Below are 18,434 nucleotides of genomic sequence, written 5' to 3' on the forward strand. Positions count from 1 at the left end.
CCTGTGCCGGGAAATGGCCAGGGCCACGCCCCCCATCCAGGACTCTCGGGCGGTTCGTGTGCATTTTATTAATAATTATCCTCTGGGCCCCAACTGTGGGCTTATGCAAATTAGCGAACGAGCATTAAGTGCAGTTAACTTCAGCCTGCTTCGGCAACCATTTGGCGAGTTTCAAGTTGAAAACGGGGAAAGCTGGCCGGTTCTCAACTTTACTTCCGGCATAAATTTGTTGAAAAGTGAAATGAATTACATGTTCTACGGACAGAAAAGTTGCAAACATTTTAGTTGGAATGAGGGAAAAGTTTAAAGCGAAAGTTAGCTATGCACAATGAAATACATTCGATAATTGCCTGATTTTTTGCTTTTAATTTTACAGCTTTATTAAAGGATAAAAGTTAGTGTTAGTGAAAATTAAAAAAAAAAAATATTAAAATAGAAGAAAAGGGAATCGTTGGATAATTTAGGATTATTTATTTTTTTTAATAAAATTAAGACTTACATTTCTCATTAAATACAACCTAATTTTGTTTTTACTGTCGAGTCATACACTTAATTCTATGGTAAAACAATACAGTTTGCTAATTTGTTCGGAATAGACATCACTTACAATTGGAAAATCGCAAAGAAGCCCCAAGAACCTGCCCCAAACTATGCTTTACGTTATGGGAGCGCTGGCGCTGACTTGCTGAACCGGAGGCAAGTAAATTAACACTAATTACAACATAATAACTATAAAATCGCAGAGACAAGTGCTCGGCAGGCTCAACAGCTCATTGCCGGGCACTTGCCACTCATCGTGGAGCCGGGCCAAGTTCCTGGCCGGGCCAACAACTAAACTGAACTGAACTGAACCTAGCTGAACTGAACTGGCCGCCTGCAGCGCCGGAGAAAGGCAAGCAAAACAGAGTGCAAAACATGATTAAGAGTGAAATATTTATTTGCAGCACTTGGAGGCGCGCCACGGCAGCGCCAACAATTAGAAGCTAGGCTACAAGTACCAGTCCGGAGTGCACGGGAGTTCCGGCTGTGCTCGGCGCCACCCCGCGCCGACATGGCTTAAACATGTAAATGGCTGCGAGGCGAAGGAGCCCATGATTTAATGGCCTCCACTGCCAACAGAGCGGCGGCAACAAGTGCACGGCCCTTAATGCTTAGTTTAATTGTATTAAGAGTAGGTTGGTTACTATAAAATCTGTGTGTAGATACTAAAATGCTTTAAACGCTAAATGCAAGCTTATGTCTAGTACTCCTCCTCCTCGTCAAAACCATAGCCAAACTCATCGTCATCGCCGCCCGTGTTGAGCATGTCCTGCAGCGTGGCCTCCGGTTCTGCCTCGGGTTCGGCATCAGCCTCTTCAGCTTCCGCCTCGACATCTTCGTCCAGTTCATCTAGGAAAGAGATATACGAATTAAGTCGCAGCCAAGACTTTTCAGTTAGTCGTTTTGACTCACCTGCTTCTACTACCACAGATGGCTTGGTATCCGGTTGCTCCTCATCCGCCGCCTGGCTGACTGGCAGACCTACCTCCACCTTGGGCCGTTTTCGACTGGGTCCGGGCAGATCGTAAGCTGGCCTTGTGGCCCTGCTCTTAGGCGCAATGGGTCCTTCCTCCACAATAACTGGCTGCTGCTTTATATCCTCCAAAGTGCTTGGTTTGGTATCTGCACTCGTGGCAGGAGAGTCATCCATCAGCCCACCACTGCCGCTGGTCAGGGTCTTGAGAACCTCATAGTCGATCTTACTAGAGATCTTCTTCTCTTGCAGCATCTTCTCGATGGCTTCGCCGGCTGTGGAAGACGGTCCTATTACCTTCTTGCGCGGCTTGCGCTTCTTTCGCTCCGGCTTGCCCTCCTCACGTTCCTTGGCTAGACGCTCGTCGCGCTCCTTCTGCTCCCGTAGATACTCCGCGTTGAGGTTTTTCCACATCTCCAACTTGGCCACCGCCTCCTCTTCGGTCAGCACATACTGATCCAGTTCATCGTCGTTCAGATCGTCCGTGATGAGTTCTTGTTCCTGCGGCTGCTTAGCCTTCTCCACATCCTCCAGATCGCTTTGGGTCACCCTACAAATGGCCTCGATGTCAGGTCGCAGGCCTTCAATGCCAGCCACCAAGCCACCTGGTTCAGCCTTCCGCACATCCTCGTTCTTGGCTATCAACTCATTGATGACCTGTGCATTGGATTGTTCGATGAATTGCCTGGACTCCTCCAGTTCGAGATCCTTTTCCGAGGTGCTATTGGGAGTGCCGGGCGAGCTTACTGGAGTGATTCCCTTTCCTTTGGTCAAGTGACGGTAGACGGAGTTGGAGTACTTGCCCAGGTCCTTTTCCAGATGAGCATCGATCTCCTTTTGCAGTTCCGTGAGCTCATGCTCGCCCATCTGAAAATAGAGAACATTAAAAGTAGATATAGGTACTTTAGAGATATACAAACTAACATCTTTGATCCTCTCACGATCCTTTTTCCTTGCTGCCTTGAAGGAAGGCGGATCCTGTTCGCGCTCCAGGTCGACGGTCATGAACTCCTCCAAAGTCAGCCCGCCCGATGGCGTTTCGGCGAACTCCGAGAGGCGCTTGCGGAGCGTTGACTCGTGGATCTTGACCACACCTATCACGTCCAGCATTGTGCGGCTGAAATCGTGCATGCGGGCCGCAATCAGCAGAGCTTGAGGTCGAAAGTAATCCCCTTTAGTAGCTGTGGCAGTTAAATTCCATTTCGCGGTTCACTCACCTGCGCCACAAAGGCCAGTGGGTCGTCGTCCCGAGTGCATGCAATCCTTTTTCATCCGCTGCACAATCCGCAGAGCCGTCATCGAAACCTCGTGAGTTTTGGCGCCCAATTGCAGGCGATTGGCAAAACGCATGATGTACAGGCATGGATCTGAAAGGAATAATTAAAAAGATATAAATAAGTGGGGTGATATGGAAAGAAACTCAAGGAAAACCTCAGCTTGAAATACCCTTGATGGTTCATCGAAATTATTGTTATTACTAGTTAGTATGGCGATATTAATCAAATCAAGTCTATAAATGTAGACACAAATTAGCAAAAACAATAAAGTTAATTTTAATAGCTTTATAAAAAAAATGTTAGTCAATAATACTGTCTTTACTGGACTTTTATTTGATATTTCAAAGCTTAATCATGAAATACATATACTATTATTTGGTTATCAATCTAAAGAACACAACATCCATTTCAAAATAAACTACTAAGAACTAAGAAATGGGTCTTAAGAACTCACCTCTACTTGGTGATAAAACTAGGACTACCCTCAGCTAGAGTACCGTAATAAAATCAAGAGGTTCCAATAAAACGGGCTAACTGCAAGAGCATCAGACGAAGAACTTGTTCGACGACCTTGAAGCCGGGTCGGTCTAGCCAATGAAACCGAAAACATTCAATAACCGGCCCACGTCTCCATGGACAGCTGCCGAAATAAACAATCTTGAACCCGAACTTCAGGTCCGATATTATTCAATTCATTCAACTTTTACATGGCAATGAGAGGTGCAGAGAGTCGGTTTCTGGAGAGTGAGCAGTCAGAAGACTTCGAAAGCCGAAGAGTCGTGAGCCCGACCGAGATTTTCTATCATGCGATAAGTTTTTTGGTGCTCTCTGCACGAACATCACGCATCCGTCACGTAGTCCCGCCATAGGTTTTGGGCCATTCATTGGCCTATTAAACCGATAATTAGCCATATTTGAACTAGATGAAAGACAGGCCCAGCCAAGGAAACCCACAAGACAGCATGTGCAATTAACACTTGGCCCAGTCATTCAGTCATTTCGGCCAGAGCGCAAAAACAAAAGCCAAACGCAAATGCAAACAGCAATTAACGCACAACAAATACGTCGAAAAAATACAAAAAGTAAAACAAAACAGTGCGAAACGCATTGGAAAATCAAAGCCAGCAGACACACGACCTTGCCAAAGTTATTTGCCAATCGTTTTTTATACTTTGTACTTAACTCACGGTTTACAATTTGCCCGCAAATTGGTCTGGGAAAAGTGGACGAGGAGGAGGAAACTCAAGATTATAATGCCGATTTTCTAAGGGCTTCGAGTGGACGGTCACTTGAATTATACAATTACATTTTACACAATTGTTTGGATAATTGTTTAAGTTAATGACCAAGTAAATGGTAGGCCATATCGGTTTTAATTATTCATATAATAATAATGACAGAGGCAAGACTTACATCATTTATACTCAATAAAAAGATGGAAACATAGCGGGGAACTCCGTTTACTTGCAGTTTTAAAGAAACTGAAATACTGAAGAAGTATTTCTATGCTTTAACCAAAAGAAAATAGTTCCTAAACAGTTTTTAACACCTTGTGTACTTATTATTTTGAATGATATACAATAAAATTACTTTAATTTGCAATTGAACAGATAATTGTAAAATAAAAACGTAATATGTATATTTTTACTTAAGTACCAATTTACCAGCTATTTTTTAACATTTATCCACCCCAATCCCAGGGTTTAGCACATTATCCCGGAACTTACTGCTAATCCTCCGCCCCTCCAGACCCCCCAGCTGGTTGTTTGTGCAGCGCCACTTGACACACAAAGGCAGATGCTGTTAAACGTCAACCCCTGCTGACCGAGGGAAAAGGGGGCGGAATCGGGGGGATGCTTGTCAAAGTCTCGCCAACTGTACTCCTCGAACAAAACAAAAAAGAACTCCGGCAAAGGAGGAAAAAATTATTTATTAAACCCTAATGAATGGGCACATTTGTGGAGGCCCAGCAGCACAGCAGCCCTCAAACTCTGGCGCCCCCTGAATGAGCCCCACCCCCTTCACAGCCCTCTTAACCACCGCCCCTGCTTTTTTGTTGCTACTGCTGTCGAGTGCTCCACTTGAAAAATGATGCCGCTGATGCGGTGACTACGAACTGCGAACTGCGATCGGAAACTGTGACTGCATTGACCCTTCAGCACCGCGCCCACTCATCTGCCACAGCTGTTACTCGAACTGCTGCTGATGCCGCTCTAACTGTTACTGCTGCACTTGAAGAAAATGTGTTTTAATTAAATAAAAAAAATTATAAATATACTATTCAATCATGATATTTATTTGACTTTTATGGCCTTTATTACAGCAATAAGAATATTCCTATTTCCCAAACTTCTTTTATATATCTAAATTTTTTTTAAATATAGGGCTATATCAATAATAGTATAAAAACCATTTTGACAAATGAAGCGTAGTGTTAGACAACATTCAAAAATTCAAAAAGGATTTGCCAACTCTTAAAGCTAAGAGTATTTCTATTTTCCAAACAACTTTTGTATTGTGTATACATCTTGTTAAAAACATAGGGACTATATCAATAATCAACCATTACAATATCAACCATTTGACGATTGAAGCGTAGTGTTAGACAACGTTAAAAAATTCAAAAAGGATTTGCCAACTCCCAAAGTTGTCTTCTAACTTTTTTTCTAACCACTTAATTATGACTTGTATAACTGATTTGCATCTTAATTAATCAAATGTATTAAATTGAAATGACTTTAAGTTTTTCTCACATGTCTTTAGATTTCAGGGCCCTTATAGACTGGTTTTTTTTTGAGTGTGCTGCTACTTCTTGACAGTTGCCAGCACGGCTGTTGCTAATGGTTTCTTAATGTCACCCTCCTCGCAGCCACCTCCTCCCATCCTTCTGGCCATTCCGCAACTGCAGCTAGTGAAATTATTATTATTTAAACTTTATTTTTGCGTTTGTCATGACAGCAATTATCATTTTGGGTGCACCCTGCACCACTGATTACTCTGCATTCTGCGAAAATTGCCAGCGATTTCGGTTCGAGTTTTCCTGCCACACCAACAATTAACTGCGTTTCGCTGCTTTAATTGTTTTGTAATTGACCAAGAACGCGAGATTAATGAGGAAATGCAATCTGAGAAAATGTCGCGTTCAAGATTCGTGCCAGCCAAAGCAAAACCATCAAAATTGGTTAGCACTCAATAAAAAATGAAGACCAAATCGTCGCATTTATCGCATGCAATAAATGACCGTCTCAAGGCGAGCGAAAAACAGAAAAAAACCGAAGCTAAAGCCATATAGTCGATCGTGGTCGATCGGGCGACGAGTCTCGAGTTGCCGGTTTTGAATCTCACTTGAAAAATTAGTATCTCACTACGAATTCGTTCGTTGACTCGCGCAGTCGCAGTCGCCAGTCGAAAATAAATCGAAAAACTGAAAAACGTGGAGGGTCGTCGCGCATGCGCAAACCAAAAAAAGAAAAGAAGAAGCTGCGAGGAATAAAAAACCCCCTACCCATAAGGCCCATCATTTCATCAGTTGTCTGCGGTCTGCCGTCCATCCCAACAAATTACAAAAGTGTGTATATTTGTCCGATTGCTTGTTAAAGTTATAATAATCGTTGACAAAGTGCGCGTAGCTCGTTTGTTTGTTCTTCTGTTGACGTTTTAATTTATGTGCAGTTTTGTTTTTTTCGCTTTTTCATCACTCAGCTGACTGACAGCTTTGCGATGCCGGTTGAGCGTGAAAAAAAAAAAACGAAAAACACCTTAAGAAAATTGCTTTGAGTGAAGTGCAAATATAATAGAGAAGCAAAGAAAAAATCCCCAAAAATTCCTTTCTGATAATTATTTCTAATGATCCTGAATTGGATTTGCCACCAAATATTATCCGCTTACGTCAGAAATCAATTACTTTAACTGTGGATAAACAGTTGCTGTAGTTAATGAATTGTTCCAATATTTAACCCATTAAGTGACAGCCGGAAAGTGCTTAGCAATGCTAAAAATAATTTAGCAAATTGAAGAATGCCTCTACCGGTTCATTAAATGCTCCCAACTCATCGAAACCCATTGATTTACAATTACTGCCTAATGATCGACGCCTACAATTTGGAATGTAATCAAGCTGAGATCTCAATCGAGGCTTAACTCTCTTATCACCGTGAAATAAATAGTCCCGCGTTGTAATTATCCGTTAGCTTCACTCTCGGTTAATTGCCGAGCATTTGGCTGTAATTTACTGCTCATAACTATGATTTGTGTTTGGAGGCGCTGGTTTTAATGACAGCCCTCCCAGTGTTGGTAGTACTCCCTAAGTTTTTTCGAAAATACTCGAATTTCCCGGTCAGCCAAAGTCCCACACTATTTCGTGTTTGTATTTCAAAACAAGGTAAACTATTGAGAGAAAAAACCTAATATAACCCCACCCAGAAAAAAAAAAAAAGAAAAAGCTGCTGTCGAAGCAAACAAAACACATCTATACATCGAATTCGCATTTAGAATTCCACTCAAGAATCGCGCAGGCTGGAGGCATGAATATCTAAATATTAAGTAACTCGCTGGCAATTTATAAGTTTTAACTAATATATATGCAGAAAAGGAAACGAAAACGGGTTTCGGCCGAAACAGAAAGACGGCAATAAATATTTGACAAAGAACATGTCACCATAGCCACAGAAACAAATATAGAATTCAGCAACTCATTCCGAGTCGAAAGACCATTCAAATGGGGATTTTTCGGGGCCGTAAAGAATCCAATGCAAACGAACAAAAGTAACCGATTGTAAAAAATGTTAATTCGTCGAGTCATTAGACAAAATGCAACATGACTTACCAAATAATACCAAGAAATATGAAAAGTGAGTGAGAAAAACTGCATGTTAATGTCTATAAAATTATCTGCAAATTAAAGCGTCTAAAGCCAAAGACGCTGGCTGAAAAGCTAAAAAGCTGATAGACTGAGAAACTAAAAAACTGAAAGACAGACAGTTGACGGTCTGAATAATTGCGAAACAACCTAAGGGCACTCAAAGCGAGGTCCAAACTCATATGGAACCACCTCAAACAAAAGTCGAGACTCTTACAAAATGGAACTTCGGCTGTGCAGCTTGACGAGAATTAGATACTCTGGTCCAGAAATCTTGTCAAATGAGGCACTAAGCGTAGCGAATGCAAATATTTTAACAACTTGACGTAGAACCTTTGTAACGGCGTGACTATTACTCAACACTACAGTGTTGAAACCTGTTAAAATAAATATAAGGGATTTATTTTTGATCTACAGTTTCAGGTAGAAAATACTTAGGACTCAAAACGGATTCAGTTATAATTTGATAGATTTTTAGTCATACCCTAAACATTTATTTTGATTTAGTTTATACTTTTATAGAAGACCCTTATTTCTATGGTACTAGATTTCTTAAAATAAATCTACTCAGGTAAAAAACAAGTGACAAATGGCCTTTATAGTACAAACTAAATTGAACTGCCATAATGCCGAATGATATATGAAATATATTCAGTGCTTTCGCAAATTTTATTAAGGGAAAATAGCTTAAAATAATGATATCTGTTAATCTACATTAATTCTTAACCCCTTGAACCTGTTTAACGACTTGCTGTTTTGACCCCATTTCGATTGTTATTAAGCTCGAAACCTTTTAAATTCGTTCCTTAAAGCCCTTATCAGATTACAGAGTTGGCTTGGCCATAAAAACCCAAAAAAAAATTGTACAAAGTTAGCAAATTGGCCGAGTAAAAATAAAAAACAAAAATCAGACAAGCGCGAACAATTAAAGTGCAAAATCGGCAAATCAACGAGCTCTTTTGCTGACCACTTGACCGACTGATCGCCCAATCGACAGTTCGAGTGCTTGGCCAAGAGTTCGACAGGTTATTTTTTTGTATTTTGTGGGCCACGTGAGCGAATGAGTGTCTGGAAACTGCGATGTGAGGGGCTTCAGAGGTCGATTGCTTTCGGGGCTTAGATTTTATCCAGAGAATCAGTGGGGCTTAATGACACTTTTGGTTAATAAACTAAATGCGTGGCGATTGCAAAATGGTTGGAGCAGGGGAAAAATGCAACAAAAGGAGCTCCAGCTCGTTAAAAAAGGGCCGAGAAATAATGAGAAAACAAAAGACTCCACACACACACAGTGACTGCAAGAAAAAAAGATACAAACTCTTCACTTTTTCAGTTTTTATTTTCTGCTTTGCTGTGATCTTGTGAATGTGGTTGAATTTTTTTATTTCTTTTTTTTTGGCGAGCATGTAATGAGGAAATAAAAATCGAAAGTGTTACGCGGGCGTTTCTTTGGGGTCTCCCCTTTACCACTTTACCACCTTACCACCTTTTTTCGGCCAGTGTGTCCGACTCTGACCCGAGATTTGGCCAAAAAGTGGGTCGCACCATTTGCAATTAAAGAGGCAATGAAAAGTGAAATAAACCCGGGCTGAGAAAAACAACGCATACAATTAAGAAAAGGGCGGCCAAAGTTAATGGAAGCGGCAAATTCGAAATGCACCTTTATACCGCCAGTGCAATGCCAGAGCAGAAAATACGCATTTAATACGAAAATCAGCGCTCACACACGCGAGAAAGAAATTAAACAAAACATGCCGAAATTGAAATGTGGCTGGAAAATAACAAAAGCCCACAGCTGATGAATAATAAACGTGACTCGATTGTTAAGCCATGAAATTAATTTAGCATAAATTGTATGTGTGTTTTGCATAGCAACTAAGAGGGTTGAGGGGTTAAGGGGAACCCTGGGGGCTTCAGGGGGGGAGTGCCAGCAGCTGCCTAGAATTTTATGCAACTTATTTCAGTGTGAAGAAGATAGAATAAATTTAGAAAAAATGTAATCTTTAAAGAACAATTAATAGATCTTCCTATCTTCTTCTTCCTATAAAGCTTCCTATAAATTTACAAAGTCTGTACAAATTGAAATATTTCAGTTGCAGTAATCAATCACAGAGAATTGTATGAAATTATTGATCATGTGAGATGCCAACACCTCTGGTTTTACCACTGAAATGTTAACAAATTTAAGGCTTGCGCTTAATTGTATTTTTTATGGGATATTTATTCTGACAAATGAAACATGAATGATGCAGCAGATTGTTTACTCAAATTGTCCAAATCTGAAAATATTAAACTCCGATGTGATGATTCTCTATTGTTTCGTTAGCTGTTGTGCAACACTGAAGGTACTGAAACTAAAGTTGCAAACATCAGTTGTTTACTTCAGTTAATCATAGCTAATATTCTAAGAAAATTCTAAATTCAGTTGGAGTACTAACTAATTAACACCTCTAATTATATAACATGTTTACTTATTAGTTAATCACCCAGAATTTCGTCAGAGGTGAATCTTTCACAGCTAGCCAACACTTATTCTAGTCAAAGATCTATCTCAGTTCAAAGTTCGAAACCAAAGACGAATCCAGGCATGAAGAACTTCATTAGGCGTCGACAACAAATTGCTTTGTTTTTTGGGGGCGTGGCAGAGCAGGGGAGGCGGTTTTAGGAGGTTGCAATACATCATTTTGTCAGGTGGAGAGAGATACCTTTATCCACATATGTATATATTTCGCCCTCGCCGCAAACTTGTTGATTGTGGCAAAGAGGGACCGTGACGAGACAAAAATAAAGTGAGAGAAACAAAAATTATGTTCATGTCTGTCGCCGTTTTGTTTTGGTTACGGACTTCGCCATGCTGCCAATTAAAAATAGCCGCTTGCATAATTTCCGCTGGCAGAGAGTCAGGTGCAAGAGTTCTCCAGTTGACCCAAAAACTTTAAAGCCCAACTGGCAGGGGGTCAAAAGAAAAAAAGAGAGGTGCTCGACTTAATTCACTTCCTGAAGCTAATAAAATGCGACAAATGCGTGCGAGCTGGAGTTTAAGTTGAAAATCGTAATGGAAATGGAGAAGTGAAAGTGCAGCCCGCGAATGGCAATTTTTCATTTGAGAGGCAAGCTCGAAGTTTGAGCCAAAATTGATTCGAAATTGTATCATTTATATCCATAAAAATCACATTATGTTACATATTGAAATAACAATTGCGGTTAAACTAATAGGAGTGCTATTACAATTTGCGGTTGGTCTTTCATACAGGAGTATTTTATATTTCGGTTTAACCTAGTGAAAATAGTTATTTCAAGGTGTAAAAAAATGTTTGCTATTTCCAATCGATTTTCTGGTTAAATTTGATATTTTAAATAAAAAACAATGTAATAGTTATAAATATCTTAGACATGTATGTGTGTACATATGTATGTATACCTTTTTTAAACTTAGCAAAACCCAAACATTTTAAATGTTAAAATGCTTTATCTGGAATTAACGCTGTTTGCCAACTCTCTAAAGTTCTTAATTAAGTGTTAATTAAATGAAATGACAAGAGTTACGGAAATATTTTGTGCTTACTTTTTTAAGCATATATAAAAATCCATTTCCTAGCTTTACAAGAGTTCTCCCCTTTTTTGCAGCCAGGAGCAGGAGTAATGTGAAGATGACCCCGCAACCGACCGTAAGATGATCGAGGCCTTTGCGAATCACCTGAGCAGCCACCTGGGACGCCACCTCTTCTACTGGGCCATCGAATCGAGCAGCGCCACTTCGGGAAACTACGGCCTCAACCTGCGGATCTCCGAGCTGATCAACAAGTTCCACGGCCCCCTCGAAAGGGGAGTGCAGGTGCTGGACCACCTGCTGACCCTCGAGGAGGACGACTTCGCCGGCCACTGGGGCAGCGCCTACGCGCACAACTATGAGCCGGAGTACGCCGCTCGAGTGCCGGAGAACGAGGAGCTGCCACCGCCAGAACACAGTGAGTAATAGATTATTATGAACCTTTATATAAGGATATATTGCTAGCAAATAATAAGTTCCCTAAATACACAATACAAAATTAGATATAAAGTATTTCATGCCTGTTTTGAAGGTTATTTAAACGATTGACCCAAATATTTCTTTCAAGATCGCTAATATTTGTCTTATCAAAAGCCCAACTTAGTTCCAATAAACCAGAATGAGATTTAACTGGGTATGACTCAAAGATTAGCTTAGGCAAAGGTCAACAACATGTTTTAAATTTTTTTTCGGCACACATCTTCGATCTGCTGCCGGCTGGTGCTTCTGTTCGAGGTGCTGCTGCAGAAACGGGTTTTACTGTACACGAATGTGCTAAGAGATAAACAAACCTTGGACAAGTAAGCTCGCTGGCCAGGCAAACACATCAAAATCGATTTCAAGTTCAGCAATATGTTTCTTCATAAAAAAAATTCGCGGGCCAGGCAATAAATAATAGACCAAATACGATTCGGACATGCAAATACCAGGTAAAGCTACCAGCAAGGCTGATCGAAGAGAGACAGACATGTAAAAAAGAGATATGGTTATAGGGGTATTTACAGACAGAGAAATATTAATTACAGCCTAAAAATCATGCCTGAAATTAGTTTGCTATATAAAGTTAATTTCGTTGAAAAAGACAGGCAATATTGTAATTTTCCGCAGAAAAAAATCATTAGATTCAAGATCATGTTTTTGTCTGTGTAAAATAAACCTCTTGAATCGGCCCTATTAGCTCCCACACGTACGCCTTTTTATGGCGCGCCATGACGGAAATACATATTAGTATCGAGAGGCCGTGATATAATCAAAATGGGTTGCGAAATCCACAGTTGACGTATGTCAGCTAATTCAAATTCAAAACAGGCGCCTAAGAACGGCACTATCCAACACTATTGAAAATTCACTTGGCAGAACTGACAAGCACAGCGATTTTACGTCGACAGTCTGGCAACGCTGGTCGTCAATCGTTACAGCTGTTCCAAATACAACCCTGCCAAACAACGCTTTCCAGCCCTGGAAAAATATATATTCTATTCTTGGGGAAAAATAAAAAATCAAAATATCGCTGTAAAAATGTCATACGATTGACTTAAGTGAAGGCAAATGTTTGAACAGCGAGCACTCGAGTGAAGCCTGACTAGTTTTCTGGGTTTTCTAACTTTGGATCGCTTCAAATTGCACTTTTTCCCCGCAATGGCCAGCAGTAGTAGTAACAATTCCTCGGCCAACAATCACGGAGGCCACAATCCGCTCAACCGATTGTCCCTGAAATCCGCCGGAAAGCGAAATCAGGAGAGCATGTCCCATTCCCAGCCGAATGGCGGATGGATCAATGGTAAGGCGGAAAACCTAGGGAAACTGCAATTCAAGGGAAAAACAAGGAAAAGCTAGGGACGGAGGAGGGGTAGGGGCAGACAGGTGCCCTGTGTCTGTGAGTTATTGATTTTTCACACAACTCAAACAGTGTCACCAGTGGGCGGGGGGCGGTGCAGGGGCCTAACGAAGAGGGGCGCTGTCTGGCAACACAAACAACAACAACAACTGTCAACTGCGTTGCTATTTTGAGACGCTCCACTTTTAGAGTACAGCAGAACCTGCCTAACTAGAACTTCTAAAATACTAAAGCCCCTATAAAATAAAATAAATTATGGATACTATACAATACCGATAAAAGATATTCATTTTTAAATATATTTTATAGTATAGCTTCAAGAACTTCATATTAAATGTATATTGTTAATATTGTAATACAAAAAGATTTATTATATAATCTCTAACTCAGAACCCCATTGCTTGAAAGTTAAAAATAATATGTTATATACAATTCAAGTCGTTTAACAAGCTTTACTTGTATACCTTATAGCTCGATTCCCACAAATACATACATATATCATTAAAACAAAGTGATCCATAGAATAATGATACAATATTTTTTGTATGGTAATTCCATTAGGCTTTTTTTAAATAAGTCATTTCAATAAGGGGAATCAATTTTTTAGTTTATCTTTTAAAAACTGAATTTCTTCAGGTGCAAACTTTCTCGCTTTACTCAAGCCTCACTGTATTTGGGGTGTAATAATTGTGGAAAAAAGGGGAGACCCTGGCATTTGTTATTTACGATGCACACGCAGCGGAAGTTGCACAAATGTGGCCACGCGTGCTGCTGGTTTTAAGCGAGCTGGGTGGGATTATTAACTTAGATACAACCCGGGTAACCCAAATTTAAACCCATTTATCCAATCTCATCCACAGTGGAAACCCTCAACAATGGCAACGGGCTGCTCCACTCGCCGCCCCACAATCACCAGCAACAGCAGCAGCAACAACAGCGAGGCGGTGGAGGAGCTTCGCCAGCTGGAGGCGGAGGAGGTGCCTCAGCCGGAGCGGATCACAATATCCAGATAACGCAGCCCATCAGCGCCCCATCCTCACCGTTGGCCTCGCCGGGCGCCCTGAACAGCAGCAGCAGCAGTAGTGGAGGCGGCGCAGGAAGTGGCGGAGGCATCTCCGGCAGTCCCACTGCCTTCTGTCTGCCCTCCAGTTCCGCTGCGGCGGTTGTGGCGGCCATCTCGGCCACGCCAACCAGCGGCAGTGGATCGTATGTGTGCTCCGCCGGGACCAACTGGCATTTCGCAGCCGTGGCGGCATCCAACGCCATCGATACGGCGGATCCCAACTGGCAGGCCAGCAAGGCGACGGTTCTCGAGAGGAATGCAGCCATGTTCAACAACGAACTGATGTCCGATGTCAAGTTCATTGTGGGCGGAGAGTTCGGTAAGTGAAGTCTGTATACCAATAATGAAAAATGTCTAATCTGTAGATCTATCTGACAGACATCGATCCCATTCAAACCATTCCCGCCCACAAATACATTCTCGCCACGGGCAGTTCCGTATTCTATGCCATGTTCTACGGCGGACTGGCGGAGAACAAGCAGGAAATCAAAGTGCCTGATGTGGAACCCACTGCCTTTCTAACGTTGCTAAGGTGCGATATTAAAACACGGACTTTACACCCAACAAACTTAAATGCATCTTGTAATATTTAGGTACCTTTATTGTGATGAAATCAAACTGGAACCTGAACACATCCTGGCCACCCTGTATGCCGCCAAGAAGTACATCGTTCCGCATTTGGCCAGGGCCTGCGTCAACTATCTGGAGGTGAAGTTGACGGCAAAAAACGCCTGCCTACTTCTCAGTCAATCGCGTCTGTTCGAGGAGCCCGAGCTGATGCAACGTTGCTGGGAAGTGATCGACGCACAGGCCGAGATGGCGGTTAAGTCCGAGGACTTTGTGGACATTGACCTCAAGACCTTCGAGTCGATCCTTTCGCGGGAGACGCTCAACTGCAAGGAGATCCATCTGTTCGAGGCGGCTCTAAACTGGGCCTTGAACGCCTGCGAGAAGATGAGTATCGATGACACTCCTCAAAACAAGCGCAGGCTGCTGGGACAGGCTTTGCACCTCATCCGCATTCCCACAATGTCGCTGGAGGAGTTCGCCAACGGCGTGGCCCAGACAGGCATTCTCTCGTCTCAGGAGACAATCGACATGTTTCTGCATTTCACCGCCAAGATGAAGCCGTCGCTGGGATTTCCCACACGCTCCAGGGCGGGATTGAAGACACAGGTCTGTCATCGCTTCCAGTCGTGCGCCTACCGTTCGAACCAGTGGCGCTACCGCGGACGCTGTGATTCAATTCAGTTCTCAGTGGATCGAAGGTGAGACTAGACACTCAATTGAAAGATTTGGGTAATCAAAAGACTTTCTATTATAGAATCTTCATTGTGGGATTTGGACTTTATGGCTCGTCGACTGGCGCTGCCAACTACAATGTAAAGATCGAACTAAAGCGCCTGGGTCGCACGCTCGCCGAGAACGATACCAAGTTCTTCTCAGACGGATCGAGCAACACGTTCCACGTGTTCTTCGAAAATCCCATTCAGATCGAGCCCGAGTGCTATTACACAGCCTCCGTGATCCTCGACGGAAATGAACTCAGTTTCTTCGGTCAGGAGGGCATGTCGGAGGTGCTCATGGGCAACGTGACATTCCAGTTCCAGTGCTCGTCGGAGAGCACCAACGGCACTGGAGTGCAGGGTGGTCAGATCCCAGAGCTGATCTTCTACGGACCCACCACCGTAACTGCAATGAGTTCGCCCACAAACTCGGTGTGTGCCACGCCCATTGGTGGTGGAGGAGCCACCTCAACCGCAGCAGCAGGCGGGACAGCTACTTCGAATGGCAGCAATGGATCTGGCAATAACGCCAACGGTTCTGGCGAGGATCTGGCCGGCGATGGAAGCACCTGATGCGCACAGCTCTACTGCGCCGAGTGGCAGGGAGCCTGCTACTACCGCCAACAACAGCAGCAGCAGCAACAGAAGAGACCAACACAACAATACAAAACACAGCAACCGCAACAGCTACAGATACAAAATCGAAACTCATGGGTTTTCAGTGCAACACAACAAAGCAAATTGGAGTTTTAGGCGCATATATACACATATATATATACATATACCAAGATAGTAGAGTGCTCTAGTTTTCGTAATAGTCACATATATATACACCTCGGCAGTGCGTTTTAAAGCTTTAAGACGGTTGTCAGAACAAGATCATCTCAACTAGAAAGTCATGCGATGCAAGTCATTCGATATAAGGATTTTTCGGTAATTGAAAAGATTTCCTTCGTTATCCCAAGTATGTTAAGCAAGTTAGTTTCGACGGTTTTGCAGTTCTAAAACGCACTGTACATAGTTGTTGGTAATGCATATAAAATATTTTCGAAATCGAAACAAGTTGAACATATACACCCAGAATTATATAGATACAGATTAGTAGATGACTCGAAAACTTAATACGTTCCACGATTTGAGAGGGCGGGATGGGGTAAAAAGGGCGCTGTATAGAGACGCATACGTAAATGCAATAAGTGAAAATCGGGCAATCAGTCAAGCTAGCGTTAACCAATATTCTAAAGAGAGTTAAAGGGACAGTGGAAACAAACTAATACGATATATACCAAACATATTTTTGCCAGCATATACCCAACAACATATATACACACATCTGATCTGATAATGATATATACACGCGTATAGATAAACTATAGACCTATACACTCGAAGGGATAATAAGCCATGTTAGGAAGTGCATACGACGAATTTGAAAGCCAAGTTAACCAGTTTACGAAATAGGAAGGAACAAAGAATCAAAGGATCTTGTACGAGTATGCGCACAAAATCTCTTAATATATATATTCGAATATTAATCTTGTAGTATGCATTATCTCTATTTCGTAGTTGATCCATTATAGCTCTCATAAATACACATATGCCTTTCTACTGATATTAAGCCCCGTTCTTTGCTCCTGTGCATTATTATCATAGGCTGCTCTGCGCAACAATCAGTTTTACGTTCGACTTTTGAATTTCTTTGGAAATTGTACTGATTTTTTGCTTTTGATAAGACAATTACCGTTTTTTTATATATATAACTATATAAATGAAAATGTTATCCTATACTGATTATGAATCTATTACCATTATGTACTTTAATCGAACAAAATACATTATTAGATTTTTGCGAATTTACGTTTTGGGAGTTTGGAATTTTTGGAGCATAATCTTTAAAATGGTAAGTATGGGAAAGAAGTGGGAACAGCTTGTTCAATTTTATAAAATAAAACATTAGGTCCCTAGACTGTTGTTAAAGTCACTTTTGATAAATCTTGTTAGCTTTTTTGGGATAGTTCCATATGAGTTTAACATTTTTATGGATGTAATTAAGTATTCAAGACGAGCACTCACCCACAGACGGTATGTTGATACAAAGGGCGTGTGATAGCTTTAAGTAGGTGCGTCCCAGCTCATAGGAGCAGATCTGCTGAACGTCGCTGATGTCGATGAGAAGATCTGGTGAAAATAAGCCAGTTTTAATTTAGTTTACAGAGAAAACCAATGCAGAACTTACGGGAGGTGCCCTCTGTCCTGCAGGTCATATAGACGCAGGCGGCGTAGATGTGGGTGCTCTTCCTGCCGCGGGTCAGGTGCCGGCTCAGGGCCATCTTGAAGAAATTCAGAGCAGTATCCGCATAGTGCTGGGATAGTTGCAGCTGCTGGCAGAGGAGGGTGATGTCCTTCTTAGCCTTCTTGATGGTCACCTCGCGGGACTCGGTGCCCGATCCCACCTGGAACTTGCCGTAGCCGTAGTTAGTGGCCCCGCCCGAAGACTCGGCGGACACAAACTGGCCAATTGCGGCTGCTCCATGGCCAACTTCCTCGAACTGGACTTCCGAAACAATGAGCGAATCCTCCAGCACAGAACCGCAATTCATGCAAACTATAATAGATGGTATACGGTAAATAACGAGGACATGACTATAAATCCACAACCTACCCCGATCTCCTCGAGCATTATCCTCCTCGATCTCGTTGGATCCGCAATTGCGACATTTTAGGCCCGTCGACATGATTGTTGGGTTCTCCTTGTTTTATCTGGGCTATCTTTAGGTTAACACTATCAGCCGATGGGTCTTCTTTTGATCTATTGATTTAGCAATGAAAACCACTTGTTGGCTGTTAATTCAGAGCATTTTTGCAGTTTTGTATAAACAATTTGCAATTTGTTGCCAATTGAAATCAACACGCTTGAAGAAACAGCTGTCCCGCCAGCGTTTTACAACACTGATTTTTAACAGAATTAGCTAGAGATGAGCAGCTCTCACTCACGAAGGTTTAATAAAGATAATTATTACCTTAATAAATAAAATTAAAATATGAAATAAACA

At 41.9% G+C, this 18,434-nt stretch overlaps 2 protein-coding genes across 3 annotated transcripts; one reads left to right on the top strand and one right to left on the bottom strand.

Moving 5' to 3' along the window:
• Window positions 1–1,144: 1,144 nt before the first annotated feature.
• Window positions 1,145–18,311, bottom strand: LOC119547464 (transcription factor IIIB 90 kDa subunit). Its single transcript, XM_037854354.1, has 7 exons — window positions 18,044–18,311; window positions 17,618–17,986; window positions 17,455–17,559; window positions 2,731–2,880; window positions 2,438–2,664; window positions 1,453–2,380; window positions 1,145–1,389 (listed from the first exon to the last, which is right to left on the bottom strand). The coding sequence occupies exons 1-7, from the start codon at window positions 18,114–18,116 to the stop codon at window positions 1,241–1,243; spliced, it is 2,001 nt and encodes a 666-aa protein (XP_037710282.1). The 5' UTR covers window positions 18,117–18,311; the 3' UTR covers window positions 1,145–1,240.
• On the top strand, window positions 6,172–16,498 carry LOC119547458 (BTB/POZ domain-containing protein 6-B). 2 transcript variants are annotated; one of them, XM_037854331.1, is made up of 6 exons: window positions 6,172–6,358; window positions 11,273–11,613; window positions 13,893–14,414; window positions 14,474–14,627; window positions 14,689–15,363; window positions 15,420–16,498. In XM_037854331.1, exons 2-6 carry the CDS (start codon window positions 11,319–11,321, stop codon window positions 15,952–15,954), a joined length of 2,181 nt encoding a protein of 726 aa, XP_037710259.1. In that variant the 5' UTR covers window positions 6,172–6,358; window positions 11,273–11,318; the 3' UTR covers window positions 15,955–16,498. The 2 variants fall into 2 exon arrangements, with proteins under 2 accessions (XP_037710259.1, XP_037710268.1); XM_037854340.1 differs by lacking the exons at window positions 6,172–6,358; window positions 11,273–11,613 and adding an exon at window positions 12,635–12,975.
• Window positions 18,312–18,434: the final 123 nt, after the last annotated feature.

This window comes from Drosophila subpulchrella, chromosome 3R (assembly GCF_014743375.2).
Source record: "Drosophila subpulchrella strain 33 F10 #4 breed RU33 chromosome 3R, RU_Dsub_v1.1 Primary Assembly, whole genome shotgun sequence".
Lineage (NCBI taxonomy): Eukaryota > Metazoa > Arthropoda > Insecta > Diptera > Drosophilidae > Drosophila > Drosophila subpulchrella.